This window comes from Cicer arietinum, chromosome 6 (assembly GCF_000331145.2).
Source record: "Cicer arietinum cultivar CDC Frontier isolate Library 1 chromosome 6, Cicar.CDCFrontier_v2.0, whole genome shotgun sequence".
Taxonomy (NCBI): domain Eukaryota; kingdom Viridiplantae; phylum Streptophyta; class Magnoliopsida; order Fabales; family Fabaceae; genus Cicer; species Cicer arietinum.
The window spans coordinates 58,891,054-58,905,825 of NC_021165.2; the positions used below are offsets into that span (position 1 = coordinate 58,891,054).

The 14,772-nt window shown below is 26.8% G+C and overlaps 1 protein-coding gene across 1 annotated transcript; it reads left to right on the top strand.

Annotated features, from left to right (window-relative positions):
* The first annotated feature begins 13,643 nt into the window (after window positions 1–13,643).
* Window positions 13,644–14,762, top strand: LOC101491070 (F-box/kelch-repeat protein KIB1-like). Its single transcript, XM_004507186.1, has one exon. It carries the CDS (start codon window positions 13,644–13,646, stop codon window positions 14,760–14,762), a length of 1,119 nt encoding a protein of 372 aa, XP_004507243.1.
* The last annotated feature ends 10 nt before the right edge of the window (window positions 14,763–14,772 follow it).

The following is a 14,772-nucleotide window of genomic DNA, read 5'->3' on the forward strand; positions in this document are numbered from 1 at the left end:
ATATATTCGTATTTTATGATTATTTTTAATAAATTTGTGTATTTTCTGTTAATGAGAATACATATATTTATTTTATAAAATGTTACTAAAAAAATTGAAAGTAATTATAAATGGATTGACACTACCGAGTAATTGAATTTTAAACGTATAAAATTATTACTCACCATAAGTGGAATAATATAATTCTTCATAAAGGAGGATTAGATAAAGAGCTTTTATGACGATATTTGTGAGTGATTAGATAAACATATTAATTGCTTCTCTTATAAGTTTTATAAGAAATATTTTATGTATTATAAATATAGTTATCTTATAATATTACTTTATTGATTTGTAATAATTGAATATGATTAGGAAAATTAAAATAAAAGAAAATCATGTTTATCACAATCATCTAATTTAATTTTTATAATATTTAGTAAAATTCGTATGATAAATTATTATATAGGATAATTGTTTAACTCATTGTACTTTGATTGTCAATTTATTTTTCAACATATAATGGTACTTGTATTTATTTGATGAAATAAATGTAAAATACAAACCCAAAAATAAGATATAAAATTTAAAATTATAATGGGCTATTTAATATTTTTTATTTTAAAAAAATATTAATGTTAAATTATATTGTAGCGTAGTCTAAATATATTTGTTTTATTAGTATGATGTTTTAATTGTGAGCATGAGAAGTTGTTGTAAAAAAAAATTATTGAATATATTTAATCAAGAGTTTAAAATTTATTTTATTAAAGATTTACATATACTTTAAATTAATTTTAGTTATTTAAAAGTTTTAACTAATTGTTTGTGCAATTGAATTATATTATGTTGATATGTACCAAAAAGAAATTCTATTAAAAAATAATTTAATTTTATACATTACTTAATTTTTTATTTATTTTTTAACATTCAAATTATCATTATAATAAGGAAAATTAAAATAAAAAATAGCATTCGATTATAAATATATAATTTAATTGATGAAAGTTTAGTGTTAACATATTTTTTCAGAATACATATATAGTAAACTTTGTTCATTATATTTTTTAATATATTCAGATATATATATATATATATTATAATTGGAAGTACATTTTTTTTAATAATTTTTCATATATTCGTATTTTTTATAGTTATGTTGATATGTACCAAAAATAAATTTTATTAAAAAATAACTTAATTTTATGCAATACTTAATTTTTCATTTATTTTTTAACATTCAAATTATCATTATAATAAGGAAAATTAAAATAAAAAATAGCATTCAATAATAAATATATAATTTAATTGATGAAAGCTTAGTGTTAATATATTTTTTCAAAATACATATATAGTAAACTTTTTGTTCATTATATTTTTTAATATATTCATATATATTATAATTGGAAGTAACTTTTTCAATAATTTTTCATATATTCGTATTTTATGATTATTTTTAATAAATTTGTGTATTTTTTGTTAATGAGAATACATATATTTATTTTATAAAATGTTACTAAAAAAAATTGAAAGTAATTATAAATGGATTGACACTACCGAGTAATTGAATTTTAAACGTATAAAATTATTACTCACCATAAGTGGAATAATATAATTCTTCATAAAGGAGGATTAGATAAAGAGCTTTTATGACGATATTTGTGAGTGATTAGATAAACATATTAATTGCTTCTCTTATAAGTTTTATAAGAAATATTTTATGTATTATAAATATAGTTATCTTATAATATTACTTTATTGATTTGTAATAATTGAATATGATTAGGAAAATCAAAATAAAAGAAAATCATGTTTATCACAATCATCTAATGTAATTTTTATAATATTTTGTAAAATTCGTATGATAACTTATTATATAGGATACTTGTTTGACTCATTGTACTTTGATTGTCAATTTATTTTTCAACATATAATGGTACTTGTATTTATTTGATGAAATAAATGTAAAATACAAACCCAAAAATAAGATATAAAATTTAAAATTATAATGGGCTATTTAATATTTATTATTTTAAAAAAATATTAATGTTAAATTATATTGTAGCGTAGTCTAAATTTATTTATTTTATTAGTATGATGTTTTAATTGCGAACATGAGAAGTTGTTGTAAAAAAAAATTATTGAATATATTTCATCAAGAGTTTGAAATTTATTTTATTAAAGATTTACATACACTTTAAATTAATTTTAGTTATTTAAAAGTTTTAACTAATTGTTTGTGCAATTGAATTATATTATGTTGATATGTACCAAAAATAAATTCTATTAAAAAATAATTTAATTTTATACATTACTTAATTTTTTATTTATTTTTTAACATTCAAATTATCATTATAATAAGGAAAATTAAAATAAAAAATAGCATTCAATTATAAATATATAATTTAATTGATGAAAGTTTAGTGTTAACATATTTTTTTCAGAATACATATATAGTAAACTTTTGTTCATTATATTTTTTAATATATTCATATATATTATAATTGGAAGTAACTTTTTTTAATAATTTTTCATATATTTGTATTTTATGATTATTTTTATTAAATTTTTGTATTTTCTGTCAAATAAAATATATATTTTTATTTTATAAATTGTTACTAAAAAATGGATTGACATAAATTGAAAGTAATTATAAATGGATTGATGTTAATGAGTAATTAAATTTTTAAGTATAAAATCATTACTCACCATAAGTGGAATAATATAATTATTCATGAAAGAAGGATTAGATAAAGAGCATTTATAACGATATTTATGAGTGATTAGGTGGTTTTTTTCATTGAATTTAATGACTAATAATATAAATTATTATCATTGGTAAAGGACTAATAATATTATAAAATAATTTATAAATTTGTTATAAAATAACTTATAAAATAATTTTATAATAATATAAATTATAAATTGTTATCAAATTGTAAAATAATTTATAAATTATAAATAATTGTAAAATAATTTTATAATTTATAAATTTATTATAAAATAATATTATCAAATAGATTTTGGAGGTATTAAAGAAATTGTGGAAGGAATAGGAGAAACATATATAAGGATTGAAGAGATTAAAGAAGTTGTTGAAGGAGAAGAGTATACTCTCAACAGGTACACATAAGCTCTTTGGCTGATGTGAGAAATATTTGTATACGAGGATAAAATATGATGTGGTGACATCGTGAGTCTGTTTTAAATATATATAATAGAATATTTTAAAAATTAAATTAGATGATTGTGATAAACATGATTTTTCCTCATTTTAATTTTCCTAATCATATTTAATTATTACAAATCAATAAAGTAATATTATAAGATAACTATATTTATAATACATAAAATATTACTTATAAAACTTATAAGAGAAGCAATTAATATGTTTATAATTTAATGACTAATAATATAAATTATTACCATTGGTAATTGACTAATAATATTATAAAATAATTTATAAATTTGTTATAAAATAAATTATAAACTAATTTGATAATAATATAAATTATAAATTATTATCAAATTGTAAAATAATTTACAAATTATAAATAATTGTAAAATAATTTTATAATTTATAAATTTATTATAAAATAATATTATTAAATAGATTTTGGAGGTATTAAAAAAGTTGTGGAAGGAAGAGGAGAAGAAGAAATAGGGATTGAAGAGATTAAAGAAGTTGTTGAAGGAGAAGAGCATACTCTCAACACTCTCAACAGGTACACATCAGCTTTTTGACTGTGAGAAATATTTGTATACATGGATAAAGTATGATGAGGTGACATCGGGAGCCTGTTTTAAATATATATAATAGATTCTCAACTATAAATTTTAGGCTTAATTGCACTTTTGGTCCCCCTATTATAGGTGAAAATTGAAAGTAGTCCCCTCATTTTGTTTGTCCCCAGTTTTAGTCCTCCAAACATAATTTGAGTTCAAATCATGATGAATTGTCATTTTTTTAATGACGTGTCAATAAAAGGGTGACGTGGCAGACGCTTATGTGGAATAAACTCATTATTATATTATTTATGATTAAAAAATATAATTTATATTTTTTAAAACCATTATTATAATTGTGATAATATTTTTAAAAATACAATTTAATTATTAAAATTTAGTTAAAAGAAAAAACACCTAAAATCATAAACCCTAAACAAATCAAAATAAAAAACATTCACTTATGAACCCTAAAAGTATTCTGAACCCTAAAATCATGAACTAAAACTAAAACCCTCTTTTATTTTCTCATTCTCTTCTTTCCCAAATTCAATTTTCAATTGCTTTCCAATGCTGAATTTGAAAAAGGGTCCTGACTTACCGCAGCACCTACAGAAAGGGCAAATGTGCCAAACATTTCATACCAAGGAACTTCTCCACCCTATAATATAACCCAAAATTATTCAGAATCCATTAATGTCAATTAAGAAATTATTAGTGGAATCTCCCAATAGTAGTTTTTGCTAAAATTGTAGGTGCAGACACGCTGTGTTTCTGACAAACTCGATGTGAATTAAAAGATGAGGTATAAATATGTACCTCCATTTGCCATGAGAATCTGTAATAAACAACGAAGATAGCCATAGAGGTGACACCAAAGCTAGACATGATAGCGGCAATTAGGTAAGTGAACCTTTCGGAGTTCTTTCTGGCCAATTTATTTGAAAGTAAAACTTGAATTTGAGAATTGGATTTATTAATGGGAGGTTCAACTAATTCTTCTTCATCTGTGTTGATTTGTTTTGGATCCTCCATGAGAACACAGACGATGAAGCTTGTTCTTCTTGAGGTTCTAAGAATTGAGGTGTGATTGAAAGTTGTTAAGGGGGTGAAAAATAGTGTTAAGGGATGAGGTTTTAGTTGTTAAGGGGATGATTGAAAGTTGTTAAGGGATGAGGTTTTAGGATTATAGGCGGAGAGACTGGGAAAGAAGAGAATGAGAAAATGAAAGAGGGGTTTAGTTCTAGTTCATGATTTTAGGATTCAGAATAATTTTACGGTTCATAAGTGAATGTTTTTGATTTTGATTTGTTTAGGGTTTATGATTTTAGGTGTTTTTTCTTTTAACTAAATTTTAATAATTAAATTGTATTTTTAAAAATATTATCACAATTATAATAATGGTTTTAAAAAATATAAATTATATTTTTTAATCATAAATAATATAATAATGAGTTTATTCCACATAAGCGTCTGCCACGTCACCATTTTATTGACACGTCATTAAAAAATGACAACTCATCATGATTTGGACTCAAATTATGTTTGGGGGACTAAAACTGGGGACAAACAAAATGGGGGAATTACTTTCAATTTTTACCTATAATAGGGGGACCAAAAGGGCAATTAAGCCTAAATTTTATATCAGACAATGTAGAAATTATGATTTGCTACGTGAATAGAAAAACAATTAATTTTCTTAGGCATCAATCCCATTTTAAGTTACTTTTAAAGTTTGATCTCTTTCTACTTCAATTTTATAACTTATAAGCCACTTGACTATATAATTTATAAGACATCGATTGCAAGATAGATATATAGAATTCTATCAACTCCAACAACAATTTAAAACCTTATAACATAACCTTTTAGTGCAAGAATGAAATTATGAAATAAATTTAAAAACTTGGTGGTGAAAAATGGCGATAAGAAAACGATACGAACAACAATAAGCACCGTCACAATACAAACGAACGATGACAAAAACAATGAAAAATGTAGATAACAACGATCGGTATCCATAATAACAAACAAGGAATGGAGAAAGAGGAACAAACATGGGTGAAACATTTACATATTGATGAAACAAATATTTTGTAAGGTTTCTCGCGCGCAGAGTGTTAAAAATAAAATTCATAAAAATAGTTAGAGGATGTTAGAAATTAGTTAAAGGTTGTTAAGAAGTAGTTAAGGAAGTAAGGAGTTAGTTATCAATGTACTGTAGCAAGTGTTTATAAACATAACTAGTATAAATGTTGTTTCTTGTGCAATAAGTAAACACAGAAGTTGATACTTTCAATTTATTTTTCTCATTCGATTCTTAATTCTCTTAACTTAATTATAAAAAACTTATATGTTCTAACAATTGGCATCAAGAGATGAGTTCTAATTCAAGGGAAACACGAGATAAATAGTGAGATTTCTTTAAAATTGGGAAATACAAGTGTGAATGCAAAAAAGAAAAGAATGATGAATGGATCAGGGAGCTTTTCATCAAACTTGTCAATCCTTGATGGATAGAACTGGAAAAGATGGTGTAAATCAATGAGATCATTGTTGGGAGCTCAAGAAGTGTATGAAGTGGTACAAGATGGATAAGATCAGTTGGGTCCGAATCCAATAGAGAGGCAACAAGCAAATTTCAAGGATTCAAAGCAAAGGGACTGCAAGGCATTGTTTTACATCCAATAGAGTGTTGACTTGGTAAAGTACTATATTGGTGGAGAGAAGACCAAGAAAGTAAAACTCTAGATGTTGAGAAGGCAGTATGAGTTGTTGCAGACGGAGGAGGATGAAAGTGTTTTGATTATTTTAATCGTGTGTAGGCAATCACCAACTACATGAAAACTAATGGAGAAGTGACGACTGAGGTGGTGATTATTGAAAAGATTTTGAGGACATTGACACAAAGATATGATCATATAGCGGGGCCATAGAGGAATCAAAGGATATTGATACATTGAAGGTTGAAGACTTGCAAGGTTCATTGGAAGCTCATTAGTTGAAAGTAAAAAAAAGAGAAATGTAGCAAACACACAAGTGCGTGCACTGTAGACTCATGTCAGCAAGAAAGTCAATCAAGATAGAGTGAAATACAAGAAGGGGAATGGAAAATCCATGTGGTACAAGAAGCAAGATTCTGATGAAGGTGCTGGAATCTCAAAGAATCAGAATAACAGTGACAAACACAAGAAAACAAATGGTAATAAAAGAGGTAAGAAGAAATTTAATAAGAAGGGGATTCAATGCTATAATTTTCAAAATTGAGGCCACTTTGCTGATGAATGTAGATCAAAGAAAGTGAAGAGAAAGGAGGATGAAGCTCAAATTTCACATGCAGATGATTCTGATTATGTATTATTGATGGCTTCCACGAACTCACATGATGAATGTCTAGAATTATGGTACCTTGACAAACGCTACTCCAATCACGTGAGAAATCATAAGGAATGGTTTGTAAGCATTGATGAGAATGTGAAGAAAGAGATCAAGTTTGCAAACAATAGCACAATGACTGCTGAAGGATAAGGGATGTCAAACAATCTTTCATATGTGATGTGTTGTATGTACCAAACATGAAAAATAATCTGCTAAATCTTGGACAATTGCTGGAAAAGGATACTCAATGAAGATGGGAAATGGACAAATGAAGTTGTTTGATAGCTCAAAGAGAGATGATCTTGAAGGAACCAATCTCCAAAAACATAACCTTCAAAATTGAAATTCAGATTAGTGAAAATCAATGCTTGGCTGCTGAAGTCAGAAGTGAAAACTGGCTATGGCATCAAAGATTTAGTTACTTAAATTTTAGGAGTCTTCATACGTTGCAGAGCAGTACATGGTGCTAGGAATTCCTGAAATTCATATACCAAAAGAGATATGTGAGGAATGTGTCATGCCAAGCAATACAGGAATTCATTCAAATCAGAAGTGCCAACTAGATCTTCAAGGAAGATTGAGGTAACCTTTTTTGATGTTTGTGGTCCATTTGAAGAAATGTCAATAGGAGGAAACAATTACTTTGTATCATTCATTGATGATTTAACAAGAAAAACCTGGATACATCTAATTAAAAGGAAAAGTGAAGTGCTTGATGTGTTTAAAAGATTCAAAGTGATGGTAGAAAAACAAAGTGGTTGTGATCTTAAAGTAATCAAGATAGATGGATGAGGTGAATACAACTCTCATAAGTTTCATGAGTTTTGTGAAAAAGAAGGAACGATACATGAAGTGACTGCACCATACACACCACAACACAATGGAACTGTTGAAAGAAGAAACATGACAATCTTGAACATGGCTAGGAGCATGCTAAAAGGAAAGAAAATGCCTCACAAGTTTTGGGGAGAAGCAATGTCAATTGCAGTCTACATATTGAATAGATGCTCAACCGAAAATCTTGGTACTAAGACACCTAAAGAGGCTTGATCTGGAAGGAGGCCAAATGTGAGCCATTTAATAGTGTTTGGTTCACTATGTTTTAGACATGTGCCTGCTCAAAACAGAAGAAAGTTGGATGATCCCACAATGTTAAAGCAAATGGTAGGATCATTGAGATATTTGTGCAATAAAAGACCTAATATAACTTATAGTGTTGGATTGATTAGTAGATATATGGAGAAACCTAGAGCACCTCACTACTTGACAACAAATAAGATATTGAGATATATCAAAGGAACTAGTGAATCTGGTCTATCAAATGAAAGTGAAGCTGAATTAATTAGATATACTGATGTTGATTGGTGTGGAGACAAGGATGGTAGGAAGAGCACCACGAACTATGTATTCATGATGAATAAGACACCAATTTCATGGTGTTCAAAGAAGCATAGCATAATAGCTCTATCTACATGTAAAGTTCAGTATGTGGTTGCATTAATGGGAGCTTGTCAAGTTCAATGACTGGCAGAATTGATGGCTGAGATGGGACTAAGGGATGAAGGACCATTGAAGATAATGATTGACAACAAATCTGCAATAGACTTAACAAAACACCCAATTGCTCATGGAAGAAGCAAACATATTGAAATAAGATTTCACTTCCTAAGAGACTAAGTGATCAAAGGCAAACCTAAGTTGGAGCATTGCAACACAAGTGAACAAAATGCATATATCCTCACAAAGCCATTAAAGAGGTTGAAGCTTCAAGAAATGAGGAGCAACCTTGGTGTAACAGCCTTAGCTATTTTTAATTAGGAAGAGTGTTAAAAGTATAATTCATAAAAAAAGTTAGAGAATGTTAGAAAGTTGTTAAAGGTTGTTAAGAAGTAGTTAAAGAATTTAGGAGTTAGTTATCAATATACTGTAGCAAGTGTTTGTAAAAATAGCTACTATAAATGTTGTTTCTTGTGCAGCAAGTAAACACATAAGTTGATACTTTCAATTAATTTTTCTCATTCCATTATTAATTCTCTTAACTTAATTATAACAAATTCATATGTTCTAACACAGACGAAGAAGTTATGATATATGCTATTTTTTTATAATCAATCTTTTAGTTTTTATTTATATATTTTTTTTCCATAAAGAATAAGAAAAAAACGTAAACTATTGATCTATTTGTCATCATACTTATAGACATCATTTTTAATTTGATTAAGCCATACCAATAAAAAACTTCGTAGACAATTTTAAGGGAGATGATTTATTATTCAAGTATATCTATTTCAATGATCCGTCTATTGAATCGTTAAGTTGGTTATTGTTATAATTCAATTAAACAAGTTTCGTATATCTACAAAATTGTCACCACCTCGTATTTTTAAACTAGTTTATCCAAAAAACCGACTTAAACATATTTATATTAAGACTATGCTCCATGTTTGTTAACTCGAGTAGTAGATAACTAATTTAACACTTTTGGATTAAAAACTCTATTTTGTAGTAAGTAGTATTGAAAAAAACTAGTGATAACAATTTTATCAAACAATTATTACCTATGAAATGGTATAGTGGCTGAGCTTTTTAAAATATTTCGTAACCAAATAATTAGTTTATGAGCCCGCTTGTGAAAGATTAAGAAAAATAATTTTATATTTTAAAAAATAATTTTTATGATAATTTATTCAAAATAGTATATATTATTTTAGATTTATTTTAGATATTAAAAAATAATTTTAACATAATAAAAATTACATTATGTAAAAAAAAAAATATCTTCAACTACCACACAATGGTTTACTAGAATTATTTTCAAATTGTAAAATCAATTGTGTGTTTTTAACTCTTCCAATGCATAACCTTTGATAGACAAAACTGACATGAGACTCACACTTGCTCCAAGATAACACAAGACTCCATAAGTTATATTCCTAATAATATGAGGAATAGAAAAACTCTCAAAATCTTTAAATTTTGGTATGATATTATTTTAAAAAACATCACTACACTTTTCAATAAACATTTTTGTTTCTTTACTAATTTTTTTCTTCTTTAACAAGACCTCTTTCATGAAATTGGCGTAAATTGAAGTTTTCTCTAGTTCTTTTGCAAAAAGAATGTTAATTTGCAATTTTTTATAAACATCAAGAAACTTATCAAATTATTTTCATTTTCCTTCTTTTTAAGCTTTTGAGGATATGAGAGTTGAATATTAAGCTTTGGCAAAACCTCTTTCTTCTAAACAACAAGTTCTTATTTCTTCTCAATAATTGTACCCTTATGTGACGATGTTGTGATGACTTTCTCATTCACAACTTCATCCTATTTTAGTAGTGTAGAATCACTCCCACCTTTTTTGGCTACGAGTTGTTGTGGTTCAATCACCTCTCGGCTTCTAGTTGTAACAAAATTAACATTGTTTCTTGGTAGATTTTTAGGTGCTCTTTGTGACATTGTTTAACAATTTGCTCATTTGAGTCTCAAGATTCTTTATTGAAGTTAAGTGATTCTTCTAGACAGCTCTCGACTCTTCGATGACAAAGTTTTTATTAAATGATAGTATCTGAGTTGCTACCTCCCAATCAACTTTTCTCTCATGAGGGGATTATTGATTTGGTGACCCTTCATATTGCCTTTGAGAGAAACCTTGTTGATCCATCAATGAGAAATTTAGATGATTCTTTTATCTCAGATTAAATGTATTGAATTCTCAATTATTCTGTATTGACATTTGATATTGTTGCTCACAAAGTTCACTTCCTCCAAGTTGTCTAAATCATCATATGGAAATTCAAAATCTCCATTCTTATTTGTCCCACCACAAAAGTCACAACTTCTATGTTCCAATAACTTCACTAGGACAACCTAGATTGTTATATTTTCATATCTAGCATCCACTTTTTCAGCAGCAATGACCTCTTGTATCTATATAGAGACCAACTTCCCTTAAGTCAACCCAACATCTAGAGTATTAATTTCCAATATCCACCACCTCTATCCTACAAAATCATCTACTTGTTTGATGCCATGAATTTAATTATCTTCCTTACTTTTGTTGCTGTCTTGTGATTCAGAGAATCACCTACTGCAACATCCAAAGTAATTCTAGTATTCGGCTTCACACCATTGCAAAATATTTGTATTTGAGAAGTTTTATCAAAAGCATGCTTCAGACATGTTGTCAATAAGCTTTTAAATTTATTGTATGCATCACAAAGATTCCCATTCTTTTATCTGTTGTTGGAGATTTCTTGCGTTTTTCTTACAAACATGGCTGGAGGTAAATATTTCACAAGAAACTTGTCTTCTAGAACATTCCACATAGCAGTGGATTAAGCCACCCTTTAGCATAATCTTTTAGAGATAATGGAAAAAGACTTATCCTCTTAGCTTCTTTTGAGTTACCATCCACTTTCACCATTTCATATAGTTCAAAGAAACTTACAAGATGCATGTTGGCGTCTTCATTGTTTATACTAGTAAATCTATTTAGATACATCAAAATATTTGATATTTTATTGAGATGTATCAAAATTCATGGATTATGCTCCATATATGAAGCATTGTTAATCTTTATGAATTTTCATAACATATCAAATGATTTTAAATTTGTATAAAACTTTTATATGTATGATCTTAATGATATAAACTTTTAATTCAATAAAAAAATCAAATCAAATAAAAATAAATAGAAAGAATTAACAAATATTGAAAGATGGAGAATCCAAACTCCTCTAACCAATAGTTTGTTGGCAATTAAATATTTTGTCGATTTATCTTTTCTTACATGAGACCAAAATTTATTTTTGGCTACAAACATACAACCATGATTAAAAGAAACTGAAAAAGACATCACCATGAATCGTCAAATATAATCATTAATTTTTTTTAGCAGAATATATAATTATTTTTGAACATTTTATTAACTAACATAAGAAGTAGCTAGATCGAAATCAGTCTGGACTTAAATTAGATAAGATGTATCCCCAACTCACACATGTGATAATTGAATTTCATACCTCTACATTTTGATTCTTACTCCTATATTTTTTTAGTTTTTATTAGATATTAGAAATTTCAAAGTAATTTTTGTTTTTCAATTGTTTTTATATATCGATAATTTTGAAAATGAATTATCAAAACGTTTTTACATTTTTCTATATACTGAAAATTTTGAGATTTCAAAATTTTCAATATATGTAAATTTTTCTCGTTTGGTTTTTTATTTACATATATAAATTTTGTTTTTAAAATTTTTGATATATAATTTTTTTTCTCAATTTTTTTTCATGTAAATTTTTTTTCTTTAGTTTTATGAATATTTTAGAAATTTCGTTTTTAAAATTTTCTATATGTAAATTTTTCTTTCTCAGTGTTTTTACATACAAGAAATTTTGTAATTTTTTTTACATATTAGAAATTTCTTATTTAAATTTATTTTGATATGTTAAAATTATTTTTAAAAAGAATTATATCAAAATTTCGTATTTATATAAAATATAATATGGATCCAAAAATTTTCAACAAAGGAAATGAAAATAAAATCTCCAAGGAATTAATGAGATTTTTCAAAAATTGAAAATAAAAGTGTAGAAGTGTAGAATGAAAATAAAAATAAAATCAGATTTTTCAAAAATTGTGGGCTTAAAAGGGTCAAAGTGTAGAAGTTGGAACCCCAATTACCATTTCCCTTTACAAATCTAATAACTTGTGTTTTTATTTATTTATTTATTTAGGTAACTTCAGTTTCTTTTAACTGTAACTTGTCGAACTTAAACTATTTAAGATATCGAACAATATAAGCATGTATTTAATGATCAAGAAAATAAAAGCATATCTTTCTCCAAATCATTAATTATCTGAAGATGAATAGACGATTCTTTTCTTTTCATGAAAATCTCAAGAGGTTTTAAAAATAAATCTCCAAGGATTCTTTTTTATTTTGACAAAATCACAACTAAATCTTTGTAAAAATTAAAAAAAAAACACATCACTTATTTATTTGAATTCGCAAGTCTCTCACTCATTAATACAAAGTATCACTAATAGAAAGAATGGATTCCCTCCCTCTCAACACGTCCCTAGATCACAATGAAGGGGTGTGGATAACTAAAGATTTTATTAAACCCTCAAACTTTTCTTATTTTTCTTTAAAATAAAAAATATAATCATTAATTTTTTTGATAGAAAATTTAATTAGTATAACTAGTGTTTCTTTTTAATCAAAACTTGTGGTACACTTAATTTAAGAGATCGATAAAAGTATATATTTTTTATCCAAAAACAAAAAGATAAAATCATATTTTCATTAAAAAAAAAAAGATAAAATAATATCTTTCTACAAATCGTTATTTATTTCAAGAAGATTTTTTTTTCTGTTAATAAAAATATTAAGACAGATCTTTTAATTTCTTTTTGACAAAATCTCAAAAAGATTCTAAATCTTTTTAAAACCCTAATAAACATGATCAAATTAAGTTTTGATTAATCCATTCACATCACCTATTTATTTAAGTTTATAGGTCTCTCATTAATTCATTGTATCAATACTTGAAAGAATGGCTTCCCTCTCAACACTTCCCTATGCTGTCATTCCTTCTCTCATCGACGACACAAACATGGACGACAACAACAACACAATCACTCCTCATCGTACCATCAAACACTACGAATGGAACAACATATTCGATGGTCATGTAGGTTCTTGGTGTGTGGGTTCTTCCCACAATTTTTTCATACTTCTTGACAACATAGGTTGTCCTCTTCTTCTAAACCCTTTTACCAACACTTCCATTAATGTGCCACCTTTTCACAACGCTTTCATTCGCCGTGCAAAAGTCCCATCTTTTTCTTATTATGTTGAACACCTGAAAGAAAATTTTGTTTCCAAAGCTGTGTTGAAGTCTTCTCCATCTCCTTCACAACACACACTTGCAATTATGTTTAGTTACCCTCGCAAGATTGCATTTTTTAACCATAATGGAGCATGGGTCGAACTCATCGATGCGAAAAGAAATTATTGTGACATTGTGTTTGACAACAATATTCTTTATGCTTTGGCTGGAGATGGGTCTATTGAAGGATGGAATTTTTCTAGAAGTGTTCCTAGAAAGATTTTGGATGTTAATCATCCTGCCATAAATATAGATAAAGAAGAAGAGAAAGAATTTTCAAGTGATAAGTTTTCTACTCAATTATACTTAGTGGTATCTAAAGGGGAATTTTTTATGGTAGAAAGGTTTATTGGTAATTTTGTTAATGCTAATGGTGAAGTAGTTTATGAAGGTTACAATTTATCATACGGTGAAATTTGTCCTTATAGAACAAAGCATTTTAATGTGTATAAACTTGACTTTCAAAAGAAAAGTTGGGAAAAAATAAAGTGTTTAGATGGTCAAGTTTTATTTGTTGGTGCTAATGAGTCTACATTGGTGGATGCATCAAGATTTGATGATGGAAATTTAATTTACTTCAGCGATGATAGGTGGGAAGAGATGAATTTGGATTATTCATATGGTGGACATGATTGGGGTGTTTTCAATCTTCAAGACGAAAGTGTCAAGTTCTTTGCTCCAGATGTAAATAAGATGGATCCACCACCTATTTGGATGGTTCCAACTAATTTTTCTAGTGATTCCAACAATAACTTTACCAATGAAATCACCTCTAGTATGTAATTATCGTGAC

Coding starts and splice junctions, on each gene's coding strand:
- LOC101491070 (XM_004507186.1), top strand. CDS start 13,644: ATGGCTTCCCTCTCAACACTTCCCTATGCTGTCATTCCTTCTCTCATC.